Source organism: Cariama cristata, unplaced genomic scaffold, assembly GCF_000690535.1.
Source record: "Cariama cristata isolate BGI_N322 unplaced genomic scaffold, ASM69053v1 scaffold19063, whole genome shotgun sequence".
NCBI classification, from domain to species: Eukaryota; Metazoa; Chordata; class Aves; order Cariamiformes; family Cariamidae; genus Cariama; species Cariama cristata.
Window position 1 is genome coordinate 82302 of NW_009606952.1, and position 13506 is coordinate 95807.

The 13506-nt window shown below is 41.0% G+C and overlaps 1 protein-coding gene across 1 annotated transcript in view; it reads right to left on the reverse strand.

Annotated features, from left to right (window-relative positions):
• LOC104158813 (kalirin) overlaps positions 1–8451 on the reverse strand; it is a gene marked incomplete at both ends in the record, with an annotated part of 73771 nt that extends 65320 nt beyond the window's left edge. Inside the window, 4 exons of the mRNA XM_009696563.1 lie at positions 913–1027; positions 1932–2081; positions 5426–5617; positions 8332–8451. Of these exons, the coding sequence (XP_009694865.1) occupies positions 913–1027; positions 1932–2081; positions 5426–5617; positions 8332–8451 (577 nt within the window). The remainder of the gene's footprint in view (positions 1–912; positions 1028–1931; positions 2082–5425; positions 5618–8331) is intronic.
• Positions 8452–13506: the final 5055 nt, after the last annotated feature.

Below are 13506 nucleotides of genomic sequence, written 5' to 3' on the forward strand. Positions count from 1 at the left end.
AGTCATGTTAACATTGAAGAACTGGTATTGGAAGAAAGGAAGGAAAAGAATCTCTTCAGAAGCACCATTTTCATCTTCTGTGTATAACCAAAGTTCCCATCCCTCCCACATATATAATGACTGCACTACTTTTAACCTGTATCTTTCTGCAGCTTGTAAGAAAGCCAATAACAAAAATGGTTTATTTCTGTAGAATCACTTTGCTCATTCTTATCAGTACCTTGCAGCATTGCTAGGCACAGATTAACAACTGTTTAATTAAGCAGAGGAGTGGAAAGGTTTCAAACATCTCAGATGTATTATCTGATAGTAAATGGTGCTCTTGTGACCAAAGGAAAGTAACTACAGGCAGATACTTTTGCTGGTGATTGTTTGATGTGATAGGACATCAAATAGGATTCCAGGGACAAAAAAGTAGCAGATCCATCCTAGAGACAAACAAGTCTGGGGTTCGTTGTTTTCGAGTGCTCAGGAGCAACAGGATGCATCTAGACCTTGTATTTGACATGTGCTTATTTGTTTATGCATTTTTAGATATCAAGGTAAAACGATGTCTGATCATCTCAGCTGACAACCTACATGATGGGGGATGGCACAGTGTTACTCCCATGGACTTTCCTGACAAGGGAAGCTGGAGAAAGTCCGTGTTTCAAACCCCTTTCCTTTTTTCCCCCACTACCACTTGCAACAGGAGAGTTCTGTATAAGAACTCGTGCCTAGCAGAGGAGGGATCACTTTCTGATTGGTCTCACTACCATTGCTAAGGGTGGCAGGCATATATATCATTTTAGTGACAGCAGATGGCAAAACTTAAGGTGCCTTCTCAGCACGTTCACAAATTTTAGGATGACCATACAGCAGAGGGGGAAGCAAACAAAATCTTCAATGCTGTCATTGCACCAGTGCACCAACCTTTCACTTGCTGTTCGGGCCCCCTCGTATGGCTTGCTACTCCGGGCATGCTGACATTGTTCCTGTGGATGTACTTGAGGAATACCTCGGCGTTCCTTCGTGCTAGTGTACAGGCCTAAGAAAAACAGCCCCCAGCAAAAAGAATCAGTAAAGATGAGCAACAAAAGCAAAGGGGACCCATGGGAGTTCCCTGCTTATTTTGCGGGGAGCCCTTCTTTTTCATCTGGGAACATGACAGCTTCAGCTAAGAGTCAATAAACTCAGCTAACAAACTAACAGCCTCATAAATGTATTAAAACATGAGTGATTTTGAATATAGTGGCTGATTCTATATATTAAGGCAAATTAATGACAATAATAAGACAATCGGTTGTAAAGAGCTAGTACATCACACATTTTCAATCTAACCAAAGCTAACTCATCTCTCAAGAAAACTACTCATTGTTTCAAAAAATGCACAATCTAGGGGCATAATTTCTTAAGCCTTGCCTGCAAGTGTAGTTTCATACTGTATACAAGCTTTAGTGAAAGGTGAGAGGCTGGCTGTCAGTTGATTTGTCAGCCTGTCAGCTCCACAGTTCTTACGAAGCAGCACCTGGAAGGCAGGAGGAAATCTCTGTCTTCATCCTGGTGCTGCCCTGCAGAGACACAATTGCTTCTGTTATTAGTAGTTTTCCAGTTATTGGCTTGGAGGACAGAATTTGAAATGCCAGATGGATTGTAGAAGCCAACACCAAAATACTGCATAATACCTGTCATTTATAATGCACAACCAACATCCTCCAAGTGCAATGCAAATACCACCTAATTAGTCCTGATGACACTTCTCTGAGATATGCATTGATGATAATGCTTATTACCCCTACTATAACAGTGTGAAACTGGCCTAGGGTTTATACAGCCGGCCAGCACCTGAACTGGAATGACACCTCAGAGCCTCCTCTCAAACTCACCAACACTGCTCTAAATCAACTAATTAACAGGGAATTTTCCTGATTATCAGAGAACTAAAATTAGACCTTGAGAAAAGCCTCCTTCTGTTCCAGATGTTTGCTGATCAGAGGGATAACATGGTCTATCTCAGCTGCTGGTCCAAGTTTATCTCGACCTCCACACCAGTCTTCATCCCGTCTGTATTCTTGCTCCAAACTCTCTAATACGCTGCACACCTGAAACATGCCCACAGCACAATAACTCAGTTATCTACAATCATAGTCAGCAAAAGTCTATGACCAATGACATTTCAAATCTAAATGTTTTGGACTGTGGGCCACGGCATGGGGATAACTGGGTATGAAACAGGCCCTGGACAGAATGATCTAGCAGTTATTCTTACCCATGGGGATCTCTACTGTTTGGGATACACTTCATCTGATTTAAGGGTGATAAATCCTTCTTCTCTTCCAATGGATAAGGTGGGGGAGGAGGCGGGGGGAGCTCAAAAGGTTGAATCAAGGCAGGGGTCAGTCTGCCCCAGTGGATCATTCAGGAAACAATCCCTATTCCGGAAGGGTGCCTTAGATGTGTTTAAACCCCACTGAAGTCAAGGGACTTAGCACACACTTAAAGAAAAACACATGCTTAAATACTTTCCTGAAACAAAGTCTGAGGCTGGAACTAATTCTTTTCAGCTGCAGTTAGTTGCTCCCTGTGCAGCTTTTGTAAAGACTGATGGAAACCAATAGACATTAAATCAGACTTGCAACCTAGGTGGATGCAGGTGCTCTACTGTACAGGGCTTACAAGCGTATCTTCTATCTTTGTAGAATAATGGGAACGAGGCAAATAAACCAACACAGTCTGAAAATTCTGCGTGCAGTGGCCTCAGACAAGGCTGAGTCTTTTGCATTGCAGACCCTGAGAATACTCTCAGTTGCCTGTGCAGACACTGAAAAAATGGCAAAAGTTTTCCAGAACATTTGGAACTTTCCTCTTCTCTCCCAGAGGGCTCTTCCTATACACTCCCTTGCTGAGATTACTCAAGATCCAGTCAGTTATTGCTAGGGGTCCAGCTAAACGCGTTCACCCTTTTCTCGCTCACTTCTGCAACTTTCATATGAACATATTTATAATTCAGAGGACCCCACATGATTAACAGCGTAGTCTGGAAGAGACGACAGCATCATCCACCAATCCTCTCCACTCTCACAGGCCATTTTCGTGTAACTCCATTCATGAACACATCAAACTCCATTTTAAAAGTGGTGAGCTGAGGTGAACTGATAAACTTATCCTGCTGCCAGTCTGTTAAAGGACCTTGTGCATTTGAGAATCAGAAATCATCTTCTTGCTTGGATGCAAAGCAGCATTCACCCTCAAACACTTATTGGAGAGCAAGTGCCCTACATGTTATTTAGGCACAGAAAAGCATTTCCATTTTACTTCTTGAAAACCTTGGCACTCTATTGGGCTTTAGTAACTTAAAAACTGAAAGAATACGGACTGCCTGGGATCCACATCTGTCCAGAAAGGATGGTCCCTGCACATGCAAATATCGTCTCTCTGTTAAGATGATGAGAGAAATTAATATAAAGTGGGCTGTCAATGAAGTCAGAGAGAAATGGGGCTATTTGAAAGCCAGGGCTTCACCAGTTACATCAAAACCTTAGCATGCTTGGGGAAGACAGGCATGAAAAAGTTTGGCTGGTTGTGACAGTCTCTCCACCCTTTTAGCTGCTTTTTCTAGATACTCAGAGAATTCAGGATCCAGTAAATTACTCAAATCCACTGTCATCCAGTCAGGGAGCAGACTGTTAAGGACCGTAGATCAGTCGTGCAGCCCAAGAGCAGACGACAGACTACTTGCAGCAGTGAGTTTATGAGCATTCAAAGACTGAATGATCTTTGCCCTAAACATTTGCTGAATAGACACAACTAATGAATGAACTGGTGGGCACTGCAGTATGCTTGTCTGTGACTTGGAAACAGGAAGAGAGACTGAATTGATAAATTACCGGCTATGCATATTTTGGCCAGCACATTTGACTGTCCAAGGCACTAATGAATCCCTTAATGGTTTTCATTTCTCACAACCCTCCACCAGCAGTAATTCATTTCAATCTTGAATGCACCAGGGACTGTAAATCTGTTTGAAACTCTTCACAGTGAAAGACATTCATTATAAGGAATGAATTCATCTTAAACAATCTTAAAAATGCGTTAAACAAACGACACCAAAAAGTGGCCTATGGATCATCTACAGCCTCAATGTTAAGAAAAAAATAATCTGTTTCCCTTATGATATATTTAGTTGTGCTAAAAAACTTCCCACGTCTGGTTCTCTAATTGAGGAACTAAGTGTGTGATAATAACAATAGAAAATTTAATGGAAGTCACTACTGCCTTTTGTATAAAACCACAGGTTCCTGCAATGTCCATGCTAACACAAACTGCCTGGCTGCAGTAAATTACATCGGGCAAGGCTATTTGAGTATCCACGCTGTGACACTAATTCTCACTGACTACAGTAGAAATGGCACCTGTTTGTGCAAGGGATGAATAATCCCACCGTACCAGCAGCCAAATAGAATGTGTTTTGCAATTCATGGGACACCCAGCATGAAGTAAAGTTGTGTCAATATATAATGGCTACTGCTGTAATTATCCATGTTGCAGATGGATTTAAGAGAAATCCCTTCATATCTTGGCATCTTTTTCAGCATGGTGGTGTTTAACAACTAGTGAAAACACTGGCTAGTACTGCTTACAAAGCAACAATTAACTAATGGCAAGTAGTTCTCAAGGAAAAGCAGATTTATATTCCTCAAAATTAACTCTGATATCATGAGAACTTGAAACAAAAATGGTGGGATGTCAGAAATTCTTCTCGTTGGAAAGGGGACAATTAAAAAAAATAAAATTCAAGAATTCCATTGCTTCACTGAAAAGTTTAAGATGAAAATTATTGCAAACTGCTGCTTTTTCATTTGTTTGTTTTTGTTTACAATACTTGTCAAAGAAACCATTTTGACTAGTTCAAACTTTGGTTTCCATGTGTGGCTCAGCATTGCTATGCCAATGGAGCAAATGTCCTTTCAGTTAATTTTGCCAATGCTGTGAGATCCCTTGCTGGCAGAAGGCCCTCTACACTCAGGACCAGAGTAGAAAACCCACACCTACCAGAACCGCTACATCGCGGAGCACACTCACATTGGTGTTTACCAGCTGGGAGTCATCTGAGGGCTCAACAGTGGCCCTGTTCAGGTGACAGAAAGGTTTATATGCACCTAATGTGTGGATGGAGACATGCTAACTTATGTAAAAAGACAAAGGGCAGCTTTTAAGGGCAAGCAGGGCTGACTAAAGCCACACTCTTCCTACTTTTGGGATTACTCAAGAAAAAGGGAGAAGAATGAGCACTGCTCCTTAGTGGTATTGGCAGAGCAGGTATTTGGAACTGTTAGCACTCTGTGCCGATCTTGGTGAGAGTCAGGACCTTCACACTATACACTGGGAGCTAAATCCCAGGCTGTAGCAATATGCTACAGCACAGATATGATACCGTTCAGCTCACCTGCTCAGAGGTTTTATAGAAGGCCACCGAGGCATTGACAAGTTTGAGCCTGTCCTCCATCTTCAGCATCAGCTGCTGCCAGTGCAGGGCCACCTTTTCGGCACACTCTCTGATAGCATCAGCATCATAATGCCCAGCCTGTAGCAACACTTCAGCTTTCTGCTGGACCTGCAGGGCACTCTGGTGTGTCTTCTGTAAGGAAGTGGCATGAAAGAGGGACTGTGTATGAGGGGAGGAAAGAGAGGTTGTATAGATGTGCCAGATGTATGGTAGAAAGGTGAAGCGAGGTGTGAGCATGGAGATATGAGAGAGTGAAACATTTTCAGAGAGTTATCTTCAGTTAATAGTTACTTTCTGCAAAGCATTTTAGTTTCAATTATTCACACACATTTGCAACATGTTATTGAAGCTTGGGACAAGCAAACACCAGCTAAGACGGGTTAGCTCTACTGATCAGCTACTGCCCCTTGGGCAACAACCCAGGGCAGGGCTCCCAGTGGATCCATTCTGACAACCCCAACGCAGGCAGCTGTTGTGCCGAGCTCACATCCAGTCTGTACTCAGTGCTGACTGCATCCACACTATCTGCAGATACAAAACCAAAGAGTTGGCAAACTACGGGCCTAATCTTCCCAATTTGACTCTTGCCAGGCAGTTTGCTGGCTTCAGCAGCTTTACTCATGCATGTGATTGTCCTGTCCGCAGGATGCAAAACACCAACCCCAGAAGGTATGAAGACGCCTTACTAAATAGCATGAACTATATCACAAATATCAGCCCCTACAAGATAAATTTCTGAAAGTCAGCTCACTCATATTGGAGCTACACTATGCTACCTTTAAGGCCACAGCTGGGGGAGTCAAGCCGTTTTCTCCACTCTTCTCCAGTTTACTCAGTAGCCACTTTACAGGCAGCACTCAATTATCTGCCCCATTCCCCTGCCTACACCAGCTCCTCTCAGAGTAACCAAGTGGTAGTTACACCTTCCTCTGAGAGGAAAATAGCCCCCAGCCTTTCACAGCCTCCTGAGTAAATGTGTTCAGGCATGGTTTAGTCCAATATCTGACTTTAATCTTCTGAATAGAAGCCCTAAAATCTCCCAAAGACTCCTCTGTTCCGCATCCCATTTGTAACTGCTGCTGACAAATTCTCATGTGATACTTTTATGATCTAATCCTTGAACCTGGAAAGAAGCTTGAAATCATCTGGTAATACAGTGATGAATAATGCAACGTAGAGAAAGCTATTTGCAAAAAAAGGATTAATACTTGGCAGAAACATTTAGGAAGATGTTCAAGAACAACTGGTTAAATTTAATATCCAGCTGCTTAACTGATGTTAGAATTGTAATACTTGTTTTAAATAGACTTTAAAGGATTTCAACTGAAAATCAATTCCACATCTAGAAGGCCTTTGGAGAACAGTCCGCCCTGTGTGCTTTGCTGATCTCTTCCCCATATTGAGCTTTAATCACTTTAAATATTTAATCTAGTGTTTTCTCCCTTTGAAAACTTATTTTCCCCTTACTGTGGCGTAACCCTCTTCTCCCTCTGTGATTTGCATTTACCACCAAATACAAGCACTTCCCCAACAGCAGCAAGCTGCGATAACACAGCCGGAGGGTGTCTTGTTCCCCACCACTGTCTGGTGATGGCTGCCAAGATGTGGTCAGCACAGCTTGGTACCAGCCAGTTTGTACAAAATTGATAGAAAACTTTGTCCTTTTCCCTTAGGAGCTGCAATAGCTGCTCCTTCCTTAGTGTGAGTGGAGCTGGATCAAAACAGGTCATTAGCTGAGATTTAAACTCTATACTTACTAGCAACTCTATAATGTATATTGACTTATTTAATGTTTACCAGAAGACATGAAGGCACTTTTCCCTTCCTAAATCAGGCATCTCTTCAAATCTCCATTTTGGATATATCATTTTCATAGTTTAAAGTCTGGTTTAGTTTTCATGATTTTCAAGTATCTATAAACCACAGAAAGGGATTTTCCAATTTGTTCTTTGCTCTGTAAAAAGCCAACAATTAACATAATCTGGGAAGCATATATGCTTTGTTAAGCAGGAATAGGAGAAAGCAACAGACCCCCTTTCTAGCAACCAGAGTGAGCACACTGTTGGAGTGTAGGGTTTGTTCATAATGACAAAGATATATAAAGTACTAAGCCTAACTATGAGTCTTGTAGTGCCCTACTCAGGGGAGTCCACAGCCCTCCACTACCTCCTCATTCAGAGGAAAGCAGCTCGGAGGACGTGCTATTCCTCCTGCCATGTCCTGGCCCCATGAGTGAGGCAAATGAACTGGCTCGTAATTAGTTTTCAAGGGCCAGGTCAAAGATGTGTTACTCCAGGGCAAGCAGGAGCGAAAGGTCAGTTTAGCAGGGAATTCTTAAAAATTGCCACTCTTGCCACTTCTTCAAAGTTATTTGAGAATGTGGGTTTGAATGAATGTCTCTTCTGCTGTCTACAAAAGGAGAGTTGAATGAAACAAAGATTTCATGTGAGAGCATTATCCAATATCAAAGATATTAATAAATAAATGCTGTGAAATTATCTGCAAATTGTGGACGTGGGAGGAAACCGACTTCACAAAATTTTCCCATTTTCAGATCACTGTGAATTTTAATCTTCTAATTTTTTTACCAAAGAAATTATCAGGAGATGCACAGTGTCATTTTCATGAATGGAAAGGCTGACATCTGACAGCAGAATTAGCTGCAGATGATAAATAATCTATTTCACTGTTAACCTCTGGCTGCATTACAAGTTTAATGATAAGCTGATTTTCTAAAATTTTTATTCCTTCCCTTCCTTCAAGCAAGCAACGATTGATGCCAAGAGATAACTTTTTGTATGACGTTCACCTGAGAAGAAGAAACAAAGTTAACTTATTTATGTTACCTCTATGGCCAGCTGAAACTGCTCGTGCTCTCGCTGGAGCTGCTCAGCTTCAGAGAGGGAGCTCGCATTGACAAGGCTTGCATTCAGCATCGATTCACCATTCCTGATCCAGCCAAGCACCTGTAAAGAAAGGATGTGCTTATGGAAAGGTTGCTTCAGTAGAAAGGTTTATGCAGTCACTGATCAGAAAATGCTTCAGCCAGCTAACAAAAAGGTACTTCGCTCAGCATGGTCTCAGGCTGAACCAGTGAGCAGAAAGAAATCCTAGGATAAGGCCTTAATGTCATAGATTTTTAGAGGACAAAGATTTTACTGAAGAAGTTATTGCTTGAAGAATTAAACTCCCGAAGTATTTACATGGATATTCAGCTAGCAAAGAGCTTTCATTTCCAAGGTTTGATCACAAAAATGAATGTTCCCATATGCAAATACCCCAGGGCAAAACCACAAAGCATAATGAGGGAGATTTTCAATTAAACATAAAGATCTCTCTCTTTTTCAAATTTCCAACTGGAATCATGGACCTTGTGACTCCTTTCTGCTCCCCTTTCTACTCCACTTGCCTCTGTTTCTTCCACTCAAGTCAGAGCTTAGGGGTGAGAGGGAGAAGACGCAGTTGGTTTCATCTGACATGAAGTTAAGAAACAGTTGGGAGTTTCCACCTGCATGCAGTGCTAGGAAGAAATCCCAGGTCTTGCAATTTATATTTAGTCAAGAGTCTTTACTTCAGGGATGTTCAGAATATTTGTAGACATGCAACCCATGCTGTAATGACTGCAGAATCAAATCGTAAGTATACATAATTAATCTATCAAGCTTGTATTTATTCATTCAAGCAGCAACTTTTTCTGCTATTTTAAGACACATGTTTGGACAATTAGCACCCAGAACACACATGCAAGTTCTTTGCTGTGTTGTCTCAAAGCCTATTTTCTACCTATGTAGGTGTCAAATTATTCCAATAAAGCCAGAAAGTTGCTGAATTCAATTCACAGATGCACAGGAAATCCTGACTGCCCAATCATCACCCTAAATTTAGCTCGTGATTTACAAAGCTCCAAAATTGACTTTGCTGCAATATTCTACATAGTGATTTCCCTTTTGTGCCATCATTTTCACCAAGTGATCCACTAAATTGCCTGAAAGAAATAGGGATTTTCTGTTGTTTTCAGTTTTATCCCTACATCATGTATCACCCTAGTTATAGCCATTCAGTTCCCTGTAGGGTAGGAAAATGAATTTTCCCTAGGAAAAAGAAAAGGGAGCTATCTACACATGTAGCTGACCCTAATTTGTAGAAAATTACATTCTGCTCAGTACAACAGTGTGGAAGATTTCATTTGTCAGCTTTCTCCCTTTCATCAGCAGGTGTTATTGTTCCTGTGGGAAATGCAGCAAAGATTTAAAGGAAAAGAAATCAAGTTATCATATGGCAATCTTTTTGGCTGGCATTTTCTATAATCCATCAGACAAGAGAGCTACATTATTACTGACTACATGGTACCAAAAGCTGATGTTAACCAAAAGATCACTGTATCTGGGAAAGACTTGAAGTGAAGACATCATAAAGACAGACATGCTTTCATATTTTATATACTGTGACATATCCCATCTTGGGCCATTTAGAGTCTACAAAATACTGAGAATGTATGCTAAAAAGCAGCAGCTTTCTTTTTTTAAAACATTACAATCATAGCATGACAGGGTCCTCTTGGGAACAGCTTTCATTTGAGCTGAAATTTTCCAAACCTGCCCCAGAGGTTTTGACACAGATTTCATACAAATATCTAAGTCTGTAAATAGTAAAAAACATCACTGGAAACCTCAGTCTTAAAATAAAGCAATTAGTGAAAATAAAAAAATAAAGCAAATTAGTGAAAAGCTAATAGGCAACAGGGTTGAGTAAGGAGGAAGAGGGACCATACAACTGAAATCAGCCAGGTTTCCTCTAGTGTTAATGATACACCTGCATTTCTCCGTACAACTGTCTTGTGGACTCAAAAATATTCAGGGTAAAGCAGTTCAGGTCAGGCTCTGACAGACTATGTCTTGTCAGCAATTCTTACAAGCACTATCCTTGACCAAGGCTGCTGCCACCCCTGACTTGTGCCCCTCTTTTCTTCCCCCAGAGTGAGGGCTTAGAGGCTCACTATGGGGCTTCTACACATCCCCCTTTCCAGGCCCAGTGAGCACCCAAGTACTAGCAAATTTTGCTTGGAAAAACTTAAAATAATGACCCCATCCTACTTCCAAAAGTCTAACACTAAAACTTCAGGGCCTCATCTGGGAGGATTGCATCAGCTTTTTTCCACAGTAATGTCTTTCTCTTAGGTTTTTTTCCTCTTCTTCTTTTGTGTGCATGTTGTTTGCATACAGTAAGAAAAAATTTCAGCTGCATACCCAAAACTTCTTAAGTGCAAAAACTAGTCACCTACAGAGCCTTTCATTGTGCTGCTGGTTTGGGAGTAGACTGTGAAATGGTTGTAAGAGAGCATTTACACATTTGTATCTGGTTTACAAGAGCTGCTCACAAATTGACTCCCACATATATGGTGCTTAATACTTTTTCAATAAAATACATATAGAAGCTGCTAATACAGCACGAAGACACTTCTTCAAACATTTCCTGTATTAATAGATTCACCATTATCTGGCAATGTGCAGACACGCCAACAGCAAAAGATGGCTTTAAACAGATAATTCCTACCAATTACAGATTTTATCAACTTTGTAGAAGCAGTGATTAAATAATTCTGGAGTTAAATAAATCTCCAAAGACTCTCTTAAAAAGCCTAACCATTTTTTTTCCTGTAACTGGGAAGCAGAAACACACTGACAATGTCTTAGATAAAAGCCACTTGCCACTGGAGAACAATTTCACTGCAAGGCATGGGTTGTCCAACACGGCAACCACCACAGTTCTGAAACGACTCCCAACTTTGACTCCAATTTTCTTAAAAGAGGCTACATTTCTGTATATGGCTCCTCTGTAACGAAATAATAGTACCATATTCTTCTAAAATTCATACTCTGAAACTCTGCCATCTTCACTGAGCACAGAAGGTACAGGAAAAATAAAAAGTGAGGCACCTCTTGTACAGCCTTCCTTAAGAAATGAGAGCTTTGTGTCACATAGTGTTTCTGTCTGCTGGTTTATTTTAGTTAGAATGCCTTCCTTGACATTTCTAAAAGAGACTTCAGGCCTTGCTAATGATACTCAACAAGTTACGTTGGAAAAGATTTTTAAGTTTAAAAGGCAAAATAATGTAAGTGAATCTTTTACATCTCTGGACCAGGAATTTGCAGGTTCTTTGAGAGGCTCTTACTACCACAGACACAACCACCAACAAGGACACCTTCTGGTAATTTTAGACATGTTCAAAACTGCATAAGGTTTCCAGGAGCTCTGTGACATTAGATTGGGACAAAAAAACCCCACAAATATATTCAGTGTCTCTCAAATAACCATGTCCCATTGTCCTTTGGGCATATTTATCTGGAAGCAAATCTAATGCCAAACAGCAAAAGTGGATGGATAACAGGCACATGAAAAAGAATAAATACACTTCAAAACAACCTGGAAAGTAAGCGTAGTGGGACACTATGAGCATATCTGGGAGTAAATTAGGTCAAGTTCAACACTTATCAAAAAAAGAAGTGAAACATACAAAGATAAAATAACAGGATAGGGAAGCCAAACAGCTGCAAGCACAGCATTAGAAAGTTTGTTTTTTAAACTGATCTCCACAACCCTATTCTGTTATTACTTTTATGTAAGCAATCACAGCTCTGTAGTTTCTGTCAGAAATGAGTGGGATCCAAATGAGGGGAAATCAGTCTTGGGCAGGATCTTGATTAATAACAAAGAGTTTGTGAATCACTGATCTATACTATTTCCACTCTAAAGCAGTTCACAGAACATCTCATTTGGAATTGTTCCGCTTTAATGGCCACAAACTTCGATTCATTTTCTTGGCATTCAAGCCCTTGGTGCATATGATATAAAGCAGAAATCCCTGGTAAATGAGACTTAAATAGAGACAATTAAAAGACTTTGTATTTCCATAAGCCATTATATCAAAATGCAAACACATGTACACGTAGCAGCCTTAACCAATTTTACTACATCAGCAGAACTTAACCACAGCTACGGTAGGTGTCTTGCAGCAGCCACATCTCAACTGATTCACAAGAGTGAGAGCAATTTAGTAATGAGATCATCCATCATCTCAGATGCACTAAAATGAAAGTGAAGGAAATCTGGACCAGACTGGAGGTGAACTACAAGCCAAAATCAATATATTTCCCAATTTCACTAAATGGTTGGGAATATGACTCATCCTACAGGAAACCAAATAGATATGGCACAGCTATATTTTGACTTGCCTCTTTCTAAGACAAACTGTAGCTGTGGTAATTTATAGGTTAATAAGCAAAGGAGTCCTTAGTATTCAGTTAAGAAATAAAATGATTCTTCACTACTGGTTTGCTGAAAGGTCACATAGTAATGAAGGCTCTGATGATCCCAAGCTCTGTTAAGGAAATACTAATTCAAGGTAGCTGTTCTCCTCTCACACTAAGCGTTAGATAGTTCAGTCCTATAGCCATTTCCTTTGGTTAGATTTTGGGTTGTGAAATAGTTAAGGTCCATCAGATATTTGATAATGAAGTAGGTTAACATCAGGTACCTGCAGAGAGTACCTGTCACTGTATGGCTCCAGGAGCAGCCACAGGGCTAACCAGCTGGCATGTCATCCTGGTCAAGTGGGCTAGTGACACTTGGTCAGATAGCAATAACCTGCATTTTTAGCATTTCTGCTACACATATTACTCCTCGCTATTTTCTGTCATAAGTTAAAATGGCTCTACTTCAGCATACCCTCAGTAAGTTTGCTGATGATATAAAACTGGGAGGAGCGGCTGACACACCAGAAGGCTGTGCTGCCATTCAGCAAGACCTGGACAGGCTGGAGAGTTGGGAGGAGAGGAACCTGGTGAAGTTCAACAAGGGCAAGTGTAGGGTCCTGCACCAAGGAAGGAATAACCCCATGCACCAGTACAGGCTTGGGATTGACCTGCTGCAGAGCAGCTCGGTGGAGAAGGACCTGGAAGTCCTGGTGGACAAATTGCCCATGAGCCAGCAACAGGCCCTTGTGGCCAAGAAGGCCAATGGTA